Source organism: Hypanus sabinus, chromosome 10 (assembly GCF_030144855.1).
Source record: "Hypanus sabinus isolate sHypSab1 chromosome 10, sHypSab1.hap1, whole genome shotgun sequence".
Taxonomy (NCBI): domain Eukaryota; kingdom Metazoa; phylum Chordata; class Chondrichthyes; order Myliobatiformes; family Dasyatidae; genus Hypanus; species Hypanus sabinus.
Window position 1 is genome coordinate 110,341,027 of NC_082715.1, and position 12,663 is coordinate 110,353,689.

The 12,663-nt window shown below is 39.5% G+C and overlaps 1 protein-coding gene across 1 annotated transcript in view; it reads left to right on the top strand.

Moving 5' to 3' along the window:
- The window catches only part of LOC132401347 (dynein axonemal heavy chain 8-like), a 674,688-nt gene that overhangs the window by 174,845 nt on the left and 487,180 nt on the right, over window positions 1-12,663 (top strand). Inside the window, exons 23-24 of the mRNA XM_059983476.1 lie at window positions 1,168-1,264; window positions 9,677-9,815. Coding sequence (XP_059839459.1) covers window positions 1,168-1,264; window positions 9,677-9,815 — 236 coding nt within the window. The remainder of the gene's footprint in view (window positions 1-1,167; window positions 1,265-9,676; window positions 9,816-12,663) is intronic.

A 12,663-nucleotide genomic window follows, 5' to 3' on the forward strand; every position in this document is an offset into this window, starting at 1 on the left:
AAGCAGATGATACAATAATTGACTGTGACATTGAGGAGGAATGCTTTCAATAGCAGTATAGAAAGATGGTGTGTTAATTGAGCCAGAGAGATGACAAAATAAATTAAAATTCAGAGCATTTTGAAGTGAGACGTTTGGAAGGTGCAACAAGACAGGGATATATAAAGTAATTAGATTATTTTGGTATGATAGAGTACAAGGGTCTTGGATTCAACATCCACAGGACAAATCAATAGGGTAGCCAAAAGGGGATATGAGTGCAGTCTGTTATTTGAGGCTGCACTGAGAGTCAGCGAAGGAAAGTTGCTCTGGAATTTTGCATGATATTCATTCTGTCACAGGGTTAGTGCTGTTCATATTTCTAGCACAACTTTCCTATGTATGAAAGATGTGATATCACTGGTGAGCTGACTCAAGTTTTCTTCAGAATGGTGGAGATTGAGGGGATAATTAATTGAGAGGCTTAAGAAGGAAGAGCCTTTTTCCACTGGCAAAGTGAACATAAATTGAAGGGCATAGAAGTGATAGAAACGTTAGTAGAGAGATAACAGTCTACCTTTCTCATCCAGAAGCATCTGGATTTCACTATTTGAAGGAAAGATAGAAGAACAAATTATCATCACATTTAAACAATACTTATTTTGTCTTTGAGCAGCTGCAATCTATAGGCCCACAGGACTATTGATGAACAGTGGCTTTAAGTTTGGTAGCTGTTCTAGACAGTAGTTTGGTGAAAGACACTTTGGTTTGCTTGAGATCTGTTGGTCTAATGCATGGGCTTGTCCACAACCAGATGCTACCAACTTGCACATTGCGCTTTGCAGGAATATATGCTGAGGTACATTGAAAATTTTGTTGCAGTTTCTGCAAAGGCACAGTGGGGAAAGGACACAAACATAAGATCCTCCCACCACCTGACAATGAGGGTTTGAGCCGTGTATAACAACCTCTCAATCATTATACTTAGGAAATGTTTGGGGATGAAATGAGTAAATTATCAACATATTATGAATATTATAAGTGAATGAAAGTATAGGCATCATTCATTGAATGCAGATAATGCCATGCTCTGTTTGTTTTACTGAACATTTTATGAATAAACTAACCTTTAGAAGAAAAAAGCATTTTACTTTCACTTATATTCCATTTTTATTTTGTTTGGTTCAGCACCTATGATAGAAGAGGACAATATGGCTACTTAAACAATGTTGAAGAATTTGCCCCCTTTTTGAAGGTTGAGGTTCACTTGGCAATTCCAAATGTGGTATGTAATTATTGCAGTATATTAAAACTTGTCTACAATTATAAAGTACAGAAACAGCTTTTAAATCACTGTGATTGATTCTGGCATTTGGGCAATTGTCATTGTATCTTTTGTTTCAATTGAGATACCAAGGCAATTTCATGTATGAAGTAAAGACAGCAAGTTGTACACCCTAAACAACTGACTTCATAACTCACTGGCCAAGTTTGTGTAATACTAATCAGTCTCATTCTCCTTTTATTTTCTCATGTAGTCTACAGACAACTTCACTTCAAGTTTTCATCCATTTCCCTTTGAAATTCAGATTTAATGTTATTTCTCAAAATGGAAGCTGGTGACTAGTAGTATGCCGCAGGGGTTGCAGTTGGGAATCCTTGTTATGTGTTACTTATGGACGTAAATGTGCAAGGCTTGATCGCCAATTTAGTGGATGTCATGAAATTAAGAGATGTTGATAGTGATGAAGATTATTGTAGATTACAGGGGGATCTTGATTAGCTAGGGAAGTGAGCTGAAGAGTGGCAAATATATTTCAGCATAGTTAAGTATGAATAATGCAGTTTTGGAAAGTCAAACCAAAGATTTATGCGGCGAATGTTAGGGTACCAGAGAGTATAATGGAGCAGAGGGACCTGGGAATATATACTTTTGGGGTGCCTCCAAGTTGGCGACTCGTGCATGCAGCTCTGACAAATACCATCAACTGTTCCTGTTTAAGTCTGTTTTGGCTGTGAACTATAAATACACCTAAGGTCTATAAACAGTTAATACTGTTGTTTTAATGCAATTAAAAACCTATCATGACTTAAAATTGACAGAACTCAAATGGACTCTGATTGATGCCCCGCTTCCCCTTTAAAACAGCAGATGCTGAGAAGACTGTGTGAGAAGAGATGCTGGGCTGGATTAAAAGTTCATTTAAGGAAATGCAGTTTTCGACTCCCAATACCGACAGTCTTGCTGGCAAATTGAAGATCTCACAGCTAGAGTGCTGTACCAGAGGGACATGAGAACCACTTGTGTTTTTTGTTTCACTGAATCTTGGTTAACCTCTTCACTTTCGGATGCAGCAATTCAGCTTGACGGGTTCACAGTACACCGCCAAGTTAGAACTGCTGAACCTTGCAAAGGCAGAGGAGGTGGAGTACTCTTCATGGCAACTCCTTGTGGTGGACAAACGTGGCGGTGCTGTCCCAGTCCTGTTCACCAGACCCAGAACACTTTGCAATCAAGTGTTGTTCATTTTATCTGCTGCAGGAGATTTCAGCAATCATCTTGATAGTGGTGTACATCCCCCTCAGGCTAGTGAAAAACAGGCTTTAGATGAACTGGGCAATGTAATCTACAGACATGAAACAGTACATCCTAGTGCCTTCTCCATCTTTTTTTTGGGATTTTAACCAAGCCAGCTTGAAAAAATCTTTAAAAAATTAGTACCAGTAAATCACTTGTAATACTAGAGGAACCAACACACTGAACCACCGTCAAAAATGCTTACTGTGCTATCCCACACCCACGCTTTGTAAAGTCTGGCTGTTCTGCTCCCTGAGTATAGGCAGACTGAAGACTGCAGCAGCAGCGAGGACCAAGAAGTTTGGACAAGGGAGACACAGGATCACTTACAGGACTGCTTTGAATTGGTGGACTGAACTATATTCAGGGATTCATCTTCGAATCTGAATGATTATGCTGTCACTAACTCATTAAATCCTGTGTGGATGAGTGTGTGCCTATGAGATCTTACTGGACATACCCATGTCAAAAGCTGTGGATGAACCAGGAGGTTCATAGTTTACTAAGGGCTAGCCCTGTAACATTTAAGTCTGGTGATCCAGGTATGTACAAGAACATCCTCCTGACATTTCACACTGCCACCCAGCTTTGTATCATGGGCAAATTTGCTAATGTTACTTTTAATCCCTTCATCTAAATCATTAATGTATATTGTAAACAACTGTGGTCCCAGCACCGAACCTTGTGGTACCCCACTGGTCACAGCCTGCCATTCCGAAAGGGACCCATTAATCGCTACTCTTTGTTAAATTGTTAACATTTTACAAATCACTTGAGTCCTAAATGCTGGTAATAGCTGAGAGACTTAGATTTTACAGAAGGAATCAGTCAAAGGGTAAAAGCATTTCTGAATACTTTGCAGAACTGCGCAAACTTTCATATTACTGTGACTTTAGAGGTGGGCTTTCTGATGCATTAAGGGGCAGGCTTGTATGTGGCATGTGTAGTCAAAGCACTTAAAAGAGTCTACTGTCAGAAAGAAACCTAACCTTAGCATGGGCATTGACCATTGCAATATCATTAGAGTCTGCAGTAAAGGATGTAGCAGAATGACAGAAAAAGAGATTGGAATGTGAAGTGCACAAAATTTCCCTGAATGGTGCAAAAAGCCCTAAATGTTATTAATGTGGAAATCCTCCCATGATGCAAATAACTATTGGTTCAAAGAAAAAGTTGCAATAAGTGTCACATACAAGGTCACAAAGAGAGAGTGTGCACGTCAAACAAAAAACACAACCAAAGAGAAAAAACTCATCGAGTGAGAAGTTTCACACACAAAACTCAGTAAATGCATAAGGTGACTGAATGTGAAACAGAATCAGACAATACAGAGTCTGACAAAGGTGAGCTATCATGCCTAGAACAAAATAGTATTACTGAAGCAGATCACAAAATCATATGGATCACAATAGACGTGTCTGGTGTAAAACTCAGAATGGAGCTGGGTACAGAGTCAGCTTTGTCCATAATTTCAGAGGCTGACTACAACAGACAGTTTTCTAAGTTATCATTAGAGGAGACCACAGTGATGCTAAAGACCTACACAGGCGAAAACGTGTCTCCAAAGGCAAACTGAAAGTGAATGTGGCATATGGAGGCTACACACAGCAGTTGAAGTTTTATGTTATTGAAAAGTGGAGGGCCAGCACTGTTCAGATACGAATGGTTGAGACAAATCCAACTAGTCTGGCACACAGTCAACGCTTTCAATGTGTCATCAACAGACAACTGCAGCCTAAATGGTAGCACTAACCAGAGACTGTCACAGCTGCTTAAGGCTAATGAGAAAGTGTTTGAGAAGGGGATTGATAAACTCAAAGGCATGAAAGCCAGAATTGAACTGGATGAAGCAGCAACACTAAGATTCCATAGTGTGTCCAGTGCTTTATGCACTACATCCTAAAGTGGATGCTGAACTTCAGAGCTTTTAGGCATCTGACATTTTCCCAAGGTTGAGTGGAGCAATTGGGTCATGCCGATTGTCCTGGTGATCAAGTAAGAGAAGGCCAGAGCTGTTTGCATTTGCAGAGATTTCAAGGTGAGCATCAACCCAATGTTGCATACTGTGCAGTGTCCCCTGCCACAAATAGAAGACATTTTTGCATCTTTGGGAAGCAGGGGAAGTTTTTAAAGATTGACTTGTCACAAGCCTATCTGCAAATGGAGATTGAGGTGTCGAGCAAGAAGTTCCTCAAGATCAACATTCACAGGAGACTGTTCCAGTATAATTGTCTTTAGTGTCATATCAACTCCAGCAATTTGGCAAAGAACAATGGACCATGTGATCCAAGATGTTCCAGGAACACAATGTTAACTTGATGACATCATCGCGACTGGCAAAAATGATGACAAGCACCTCCAGAACCTCGGTAAGTTCTTGGTAAGGTTGAGTGAGCATAGTCAGTGCGCAAAGAGAGAGAAATGTGAGTTTTTCAAGGATGAAATCTCATATTATGGACACAGCCTCAGGATAGAGGGGCATTCATTGAAAACAGAGATGCAGAGAAATTTCTTTAGCCAAAGGGCACCACCTTACACATGTGGGAGTGGCTGTTGTCACCATGGCAAAGAGTGCATGTTGACTTTGCTGGGCCATTCGTGTGCTCTATGTTTCTGATTGCTGCAAATGCTCATTCCAAGATGTTATACCAATGAAGTCAACCACCTCAGTGAAGACTACCTCTACTCTGAGGACTATCTTCGCCAGAAATGGCTTACTAGAACAAATTGTTAGTGACAATGGACCATAGTACACAACAGAAGAATTCTGACTATATGAAATAAAATGGCAGCAATTATTTCAAGTCGGCTCCTCACCACCCAGTAATGAATTGGTTTGCTGAACAGTTTATTGAAACCTTCACAAAGTCTATTAAAGCAGTGGATGAGGAGGGCTTTTCTCTACAGCACAATTTCCTTTTGTGTATCGAAACTCTGTTCATGCGATGACAAATCAAACACCTGCAAAGTTGTTCATGAGCAGGAATCTGAGATCTCGCATAGACCTCCTGAAACCAGACCTACAGAGAGAAGTGCAGAATAAACTGTTCAACTGGTTGCCAAGTAAGGAGCTTTGAGGTTGGACAGGAAATCCTAGTGTGTGATTACTGAGAAGACAAGTGGACACTAGGTAGGCTATCTACAAAAACTGGACCACTGATGTTAATGGATCCACAATGGATGTTGGAGATCATACAGGGAGAAGTCATGTGGACCTGATGCTGGCTGTTCATCCAAAGAACATACCTAAGTAGATTGTAACCAATAAGAAAGACATATTACAGCCACTGGACTTATCTCTCAGTGATAGATAGATTGATTCCAAAGGAAATTACATTGTCATAGTAGCATTTCAAGTTCATAGATATACAAATGCACAAATATTAGAATAAAAAGAAAGAATGAAAAATAAGTTACCTGAACCAATCTAACAGGAGGGGGTCATCACTTCCCTGGCTATAGGTTGACTCATAGAGTCTAATGGCCAAGGGTAAGAATGATCTCATGTAGTGCTCTTTGGAGCAATGCCATTGTCTTAGTCTATTACTAAAATGCTCCTCTGTTCAGCCAAAGTAGCATGCAGAGGGTGAGAAATATTGTCCAGAATTTCCAGGATTTTCCATATGGTCCTTTGTTCTACCAGAGCCTCCAATGCATCCAGTTTGACTCCAATAACAACCTTTCTAATCAGTTTATTGAGCCTGTTGGTATCACTAGTGCCATTGCCCCAACACACCACTACATAGAAGATTGAATGCCAACAACAGACTGGTATAACATGTGGAGGAGAGGCCTGCATACTCCGAAGGGCCTCAGTTTCTTCAGGGAGTAGATGTGACTCTGGTCCTTCTTGTACACAGCGTCTGTGTTGGTACTCCATTCAAGTCTGTCATCCAGGTAGATCCCAGGTACTTGTAGGTCCTCACCATCAATAGTAACAGGGAGCAGTGCAGGCTTAGTCTTCCTAAAGTCCATCACCATCTCCTTTGTCTTACTGATGTTGAGCTACAGATGATTCAGCTTTCTCTCTTTGACTAAGTCTTCCACCTGGACCCTGTATACATCCTTGTGTCCTCCCTTTATGCACCCTATTATTGCTGAGTCATCAGAAAATTTCTGCTAATGACATGACTCAGTGTTGTATCTAAAATCAGAGGTATACAGCGTAAACAGGAAGGGAACTAATCCCTGTAGGGGCCCTAGTGCTGCTTACAGTCATGTCTGACACACAGCTTTGAAGCTGCATGAACTGTGGTCTGCCAGTCAGGTAGTCCATTATCCAGGATACAATGGAACTGCCAATCTGCATTGAATGGAGCTTTACCCCCAGCAATGAAGGCTGTATAGTATTGAAAGTACTTGGGAAATCAAAAAAATATGATCTTCACAGAGCTGCCTTGCTTATCCAAATAGGAGTGGGCTCTGTTCAGCAGGTAGAGGACAGCATCGTCAACTCTCTTGTGCTCCTGGTAGCCAAACTCTAGGGAATCAAGGCCAGATCGGACCAGGGGTTGGAGGTGAGCCAGGACCAGCCTCTCTAGGGTCTTCATGATGTGTGAGGTCAGAGCCACTGGACAGTAGACATTGACAGCAATGTGATACCAGCATCCGAAAATGTTGTCTTAGACAAGACACCTACCAAACTTGATGCCACACTGCAGTCCAGAGGCGCTATCCTGAAAGGAGCTGAGGGCCACCCAAAAGACTGAATCTTTAGTATAGTTAGTTAGTTAAAGACTGTTACTGTGAAAGCGTGTTCATTTGGCATATGGTTTAAGAAAGGGAAATTGACTGTTTTGTCCATGTATGGTTTTATGTTGCTTTAATCTGAAGGGGGAGGAAGTGTAATGTGTGGATCTGTTTTTTAGCACAAGGACACTTCCCCCCCACCTTAGCACTACAGATTGATCTGTTGTCTGCATATCCACATTGTTTTCTCCCTTCCCCTCCCTCTCATTGCAATGTGAATACCCCAGTTAAAGCCACTTCCCATGTGTTTTTATTTCATTGCTATGTAGTTGCACAGACACAACAGGTACCAAACAATCGGATAGCTATATACATTGTTTAAAAACAGAAGTAGGGATGAGCTAAGTAATTACAGGTCAGCTGGGTTCATTTTCAGTAATGTGAAAATTTTTAGGAACCATTCTAAGTAAAAATAAATCTAAATTTAGAGTGACACTTTAAGCACAGACAGTCAACTCAAATTTGTTGATAAAAGATAATGTCTGACATGCCTTTACCAGTTTAGTGCTTCTCCCAAATGTTCAACATGGAGGAGCACTGAATAATTATCTGAAGAAGGCACAAGAGGCTGCAGATACTGGGATCTGCTAGAGGAACTCAGCAGGTCAGGCAACATTTGTGTACCGGGGATAGCTGACAGTTCAGATCAAGACCCTGCATCAAAATGAGAGTGTAAAGGGATTTCAGCCAGTATAGAGAAGTGGGGGTGTGGTGAGGCAGGAACTGACAAGTAATAGTTTGCACCAGGAGAGGAAGGGTTGGTGGGCAGATGGAAAGGAAGGTTTGTAGATATCAACAGAGGCTGGAAGGTGATGGTGGAGACAACAAAGGGCTGTGCATTATGGAATCTGGTAAGAAATGAAGTTGATGAGTGAAACCAGATAAGGAAAGGATAATAGGTAAAAGGGGAACAGTGGGGTAGGGAAGGAATAGGAGACTGAGTGGCTGTGGAATGTGTGGGTAAATGGCAGATCAGATGAGGAAAGGAGAGGAACTGGGAGCTATGGCTGGGAGAAGTGGGGTTATGAGGTTTGAAACAAGGTGTGTGTGCGAGGACCTAGTTGGATCATGTGGAGAGAGAAAGCAATAGCAAGGGTGTGGTGATGCACCATCAATAACTCTCAGAGATGGGAGGTGAACGATAGGCTTTTATTAGCAGCAAAAGGGACCACGACATCTTGGAGACTGAGGGAGGAGCAGTGCCTCCAATCGCCTTTAAACAGGGGTCTGTGGGAGGAGCCACAGGAGCAGTCAGCAGAGGGGCGAGTCCAGACAGGTATACATAGTTTACCACATGCGGGTTACCTGAAATTGGAAAATTCAGTGTTTATGCCATTGGATTGCTGTTTAGGTAAAATATGAGGTGCTCTTCCTCTGGTTTGTGTTTAACTTCACTCTGGCAGTGCAGGGAGCTGAAGATAATTCGATGTGGGAGGGGAGCTGAAATGACTGGCACTGGGAGTTCAGGATCACCATTGAGCACAAAGTGCAGCTGCTCGACCAGATGTTTACTCTGAATGTAGAGTCCACATCGAAAACACCTGAAATAAGTGCATGTAAATTTTACTTGACCTGGAAGGGCATCCCTGAATGAGGGTGAGGGAAGAGGTGTTGGGATAACTTTTACACTTCCAACAATTGCAGAGGGAAGTGCCAGGGGTCAGGAAGAGGTGGATGGGAAGGAATGGTGGATGGGAAGGAATGGCTGATTCAGGGCAGTTATTTTAGAGAGTGGTCCCTCAAGAAAGAAGCAAGGGATGAGTAGGGGAAGATGTGATATGGTGAGTTTGTAAGGCAGCTGACATAATGAGTTTTCCTTGTCCAAGTTGGGACTGATGCATGAGACTTAATGGGGTATAGAGTTAACCTTGTTCAGAGCCTTTATCATATGCCAAAATAAACACAGGTAATCATGGAGAAATTATAAACCTTGATTTTTGGGGAAAAAATTCTTACTCAACATATGATCTTTTTGAACAAGATCTTTGGCCAGCTCTAAGAGACTGGTTTGAGAATGATCTATGTTTTTTAAAAAATAATCATCTCTTCGTAGTTCTCCCATCCCCTGATTTTATGTTCTTTATCAAAATGTTAAGATGCTATGCTTAAAAAACAATGAATGTTTGTTAACTTACAACAGACAAAATGCTTGACAAGTCATGATTTCATTATCTTGCAATAAAATTGCTATCCTTCCCTTGTACCTGCATTAAAATTTTAGAATTGTGAGTAACTGAGAACTTTATTTTATACAAATTTATGCTCAGCAGAATTATGCTAGATTGAAGTAAACTCTCTTTTAAGAGTTAGAGCATATTGATTCTAAACAATATATTTCCTGGTAAATTTGCATTACCTGTTGTGTGGTAGGTTTTGGTACCGAATCTGGATGAGATTCAGCATGGTGTCAACAGAACAATTCAGATGATTTTGGAAATAAACCGTAAAGTGAATCAGTGGAGGAAGTCAAAGTATCATCTCAGTAGTACTGCTGCACTGAAGATAGCAGGTAAGTGATACTCGTAAAAGCAAAGAGGTTGTTGGACCTGGTCTTTTCTTTTCTAGTTGTAACAACATATTTTGAAAGGGAAAAGTAGGCCTGAATTTCAGCATTTGGTAATTTTGTAACAGAATATTAATATGCAAATTATAACAACCATTAATAGCTGCTGGATCAGAAACTAATTTGCAAGGGGACATTGTTTTGTGCACTCTATTACTTCAAAGAAAAATTAAACATTATTGAAAATGGTTGTTCTTATATAATTTTCATCCTTGATCATTTGAAAATCATCATTATCATCACTGAATCATCATTAATGAACTCCAGCTATGTCAGCCACGCCCAGTGATGAGCAGTATATCCATGAGTGCAAATTTTGTAATTTTCAAATATACAATGTAGTATCTGTGAAAATGTGAAGATTTAATTTTGTTGTGAGATAAATATTTCAAAAAACACACAGGCGTGCAAGCCTTTGAAGATCCTGATTTATTAAACACTCTGATAAATATTCAGTAAAATCCTCCCTCTATTTACCTCAATAACACCTCTTATGTTATATTCAAAGTACACTAAATAATTTGGCTCAAATAAATATCAATTAATCATAAATTGATTCAGTATCAAAATTCTATCTTGAGACCTGAACACTTTTGATTCACTTTGCATTATATTCTCAATGAAACATTTGGAATTGAAAACCTTTTTTATGTAAATACCCGAGAATAATTTGGATATTGGATGCCTGAATATTCAATGTAAAATACAGTTGCCAACAGTGTTGTATAGTATGGAATTTTCTATTTCTGAAATAATGGTTTACTGTCTCAGATGACATAAAAGTCATACATTTTGATCAGTATAAAGATGGTGGATACATTGTCATTGTCTTCCAAAATTCCGTAGTTTCTTACACAATTCATGAGGACAGAAAATATGATTGACTATTTAGGTGAGGAACCCAAAATTGTCATTGAAATTCCTTAGTTCTGGAACCATTCTTGTATAACTCTTTTGGACATTTTTTTGAACGCTTAAACCCTTCTTGAATTTTATATACTTGGATGACTAAGTTCACATTACTTTTTTCTTGTTGGAACTTCTAACTGTGTTTTCAGCCTATTCCAAGTAGTTATCCAAAGCATTAAGGAATAGAGCTTTATTGATCGATAGAAGAATGGCGCTTGCCGTAAATATTAGAATACTCTTGTATAAAATAGACTTATTATAGTTCTACCAGGCAGAGCAAGATATCTAACAAACTGTGGGGTAGCAGCGCCTTTGCTGCTGAGAGTAGTGATGTTCTTTTTAGACATATCTTGAGCTGATCATTGTAAGGTATGGCAATGTTCACATGAATCCACCCCACAAAACTCTGTTGCTCATTTAGAACATAGAAAACTACATCACATCACTGGTCCTTCAGCCCACAGTATTGTGCCAACCATTTAACCTACTCTAGAAACTGCCTAGAATTTCCCTAGTGCACAGCCCTCTATTTTTCTAAGTTCCATTTACCCATCAAAGGGTCTCTTAAAAGACCCTATTGTATCCACCTCCACCACCTTTGCTGGCAGTGCATTCCATGCACCCACCACTCTCTGTGTCTGACAACCCCCTTGTAGGTACTTCCAAACATCTTAAAACTATGCCCTCTTGTTTTAGTCTTTTCAGTCCTGGGAAAAAACCTCTGGCTATCCACACAATCAATGCCTTTCAACATTTTCTACATGTCTATCAGATCACCTCTCATCCTCTATCATTCCAAGGAGAAAAGGCCGAGTTCACTCAACCTATTTTTTTTAAAAACTTTTTTTATTGCATTTTTAAATGATTACAAAGTATGAAAAAACAATGTATATAACCCTTACCCCCTCCCCTTAACCCCTCCCCCCTAACTGCCCTATAGAAAAAAAAAGAAAGAAAGAAAGAAAGAATGCCTGGTTGTTGGAAGATCTCCACATGCTCCATGGAATTCGTAATAACTTTAATATGTATATTTATTTCTTTCCCCTAATAACCAATTGTTTCATCTTCAGAGCATCTATATATTTAATCCTGTCTTTTGTAAATAAGGGCTCCAAATTTTCAGAAATGTTTCATATTTATCTCTTAAATTATAAGTAATTTTTTCTAATGGAATACAACCATAGATTTCTTTCTTCCAAGAATCTATACTTAAATGTGTATCCGATTTCCAAGTAACTGCAATAGCTTTTTTGGCTACTGCCAGTGCAATTTTTATAAATTCTTTCTGATACTTATTTAGTTTGAGTTTCGGTTTTATCCCTTCAATATCACCTAGTAAAAATAATATTGGATTATGAGGAAGTTGTGTTCCTGTAATTTGTTCCAGTAAAAGTCTTAAATTTGTCCAAAAAGGTTGAATTTTAGAGCAAGACCATGTCGAATGTAAAAAAAGTACCAGTTTCCTGGTTACATCGGAAACACTGATCCGATAAATTTGGATTTAATTTTTTTATTTTTTGTGGTGTAATATATAATTGATGTAGAAAATTATACTGCACTAATCTTAACCGAACATTTATTGTATTTGTCATACTATCAAGACATAGTCTTGACCAATTTGTTTCTTCAATTTTAATATTCAAATCACTTTCCCATTTTTGTCTTGACTTGTAAGACATGCTTTCCAATCCAGGCAACATCCTTGTAAATCTCTTCTGTGCTCTCTCTGTAGCTTTCACATCCTTCCTATAGTGTGGTGACCAGAACTGAACATAGTACTCCAAGTGGGGTCTAACCAAGGTCTTATATAGCTGTAACATTACCTCACGGCTCTTGAACTCAATCCCATGGTTGAAGGCCAACACATCACATGCCTTCTTAACCA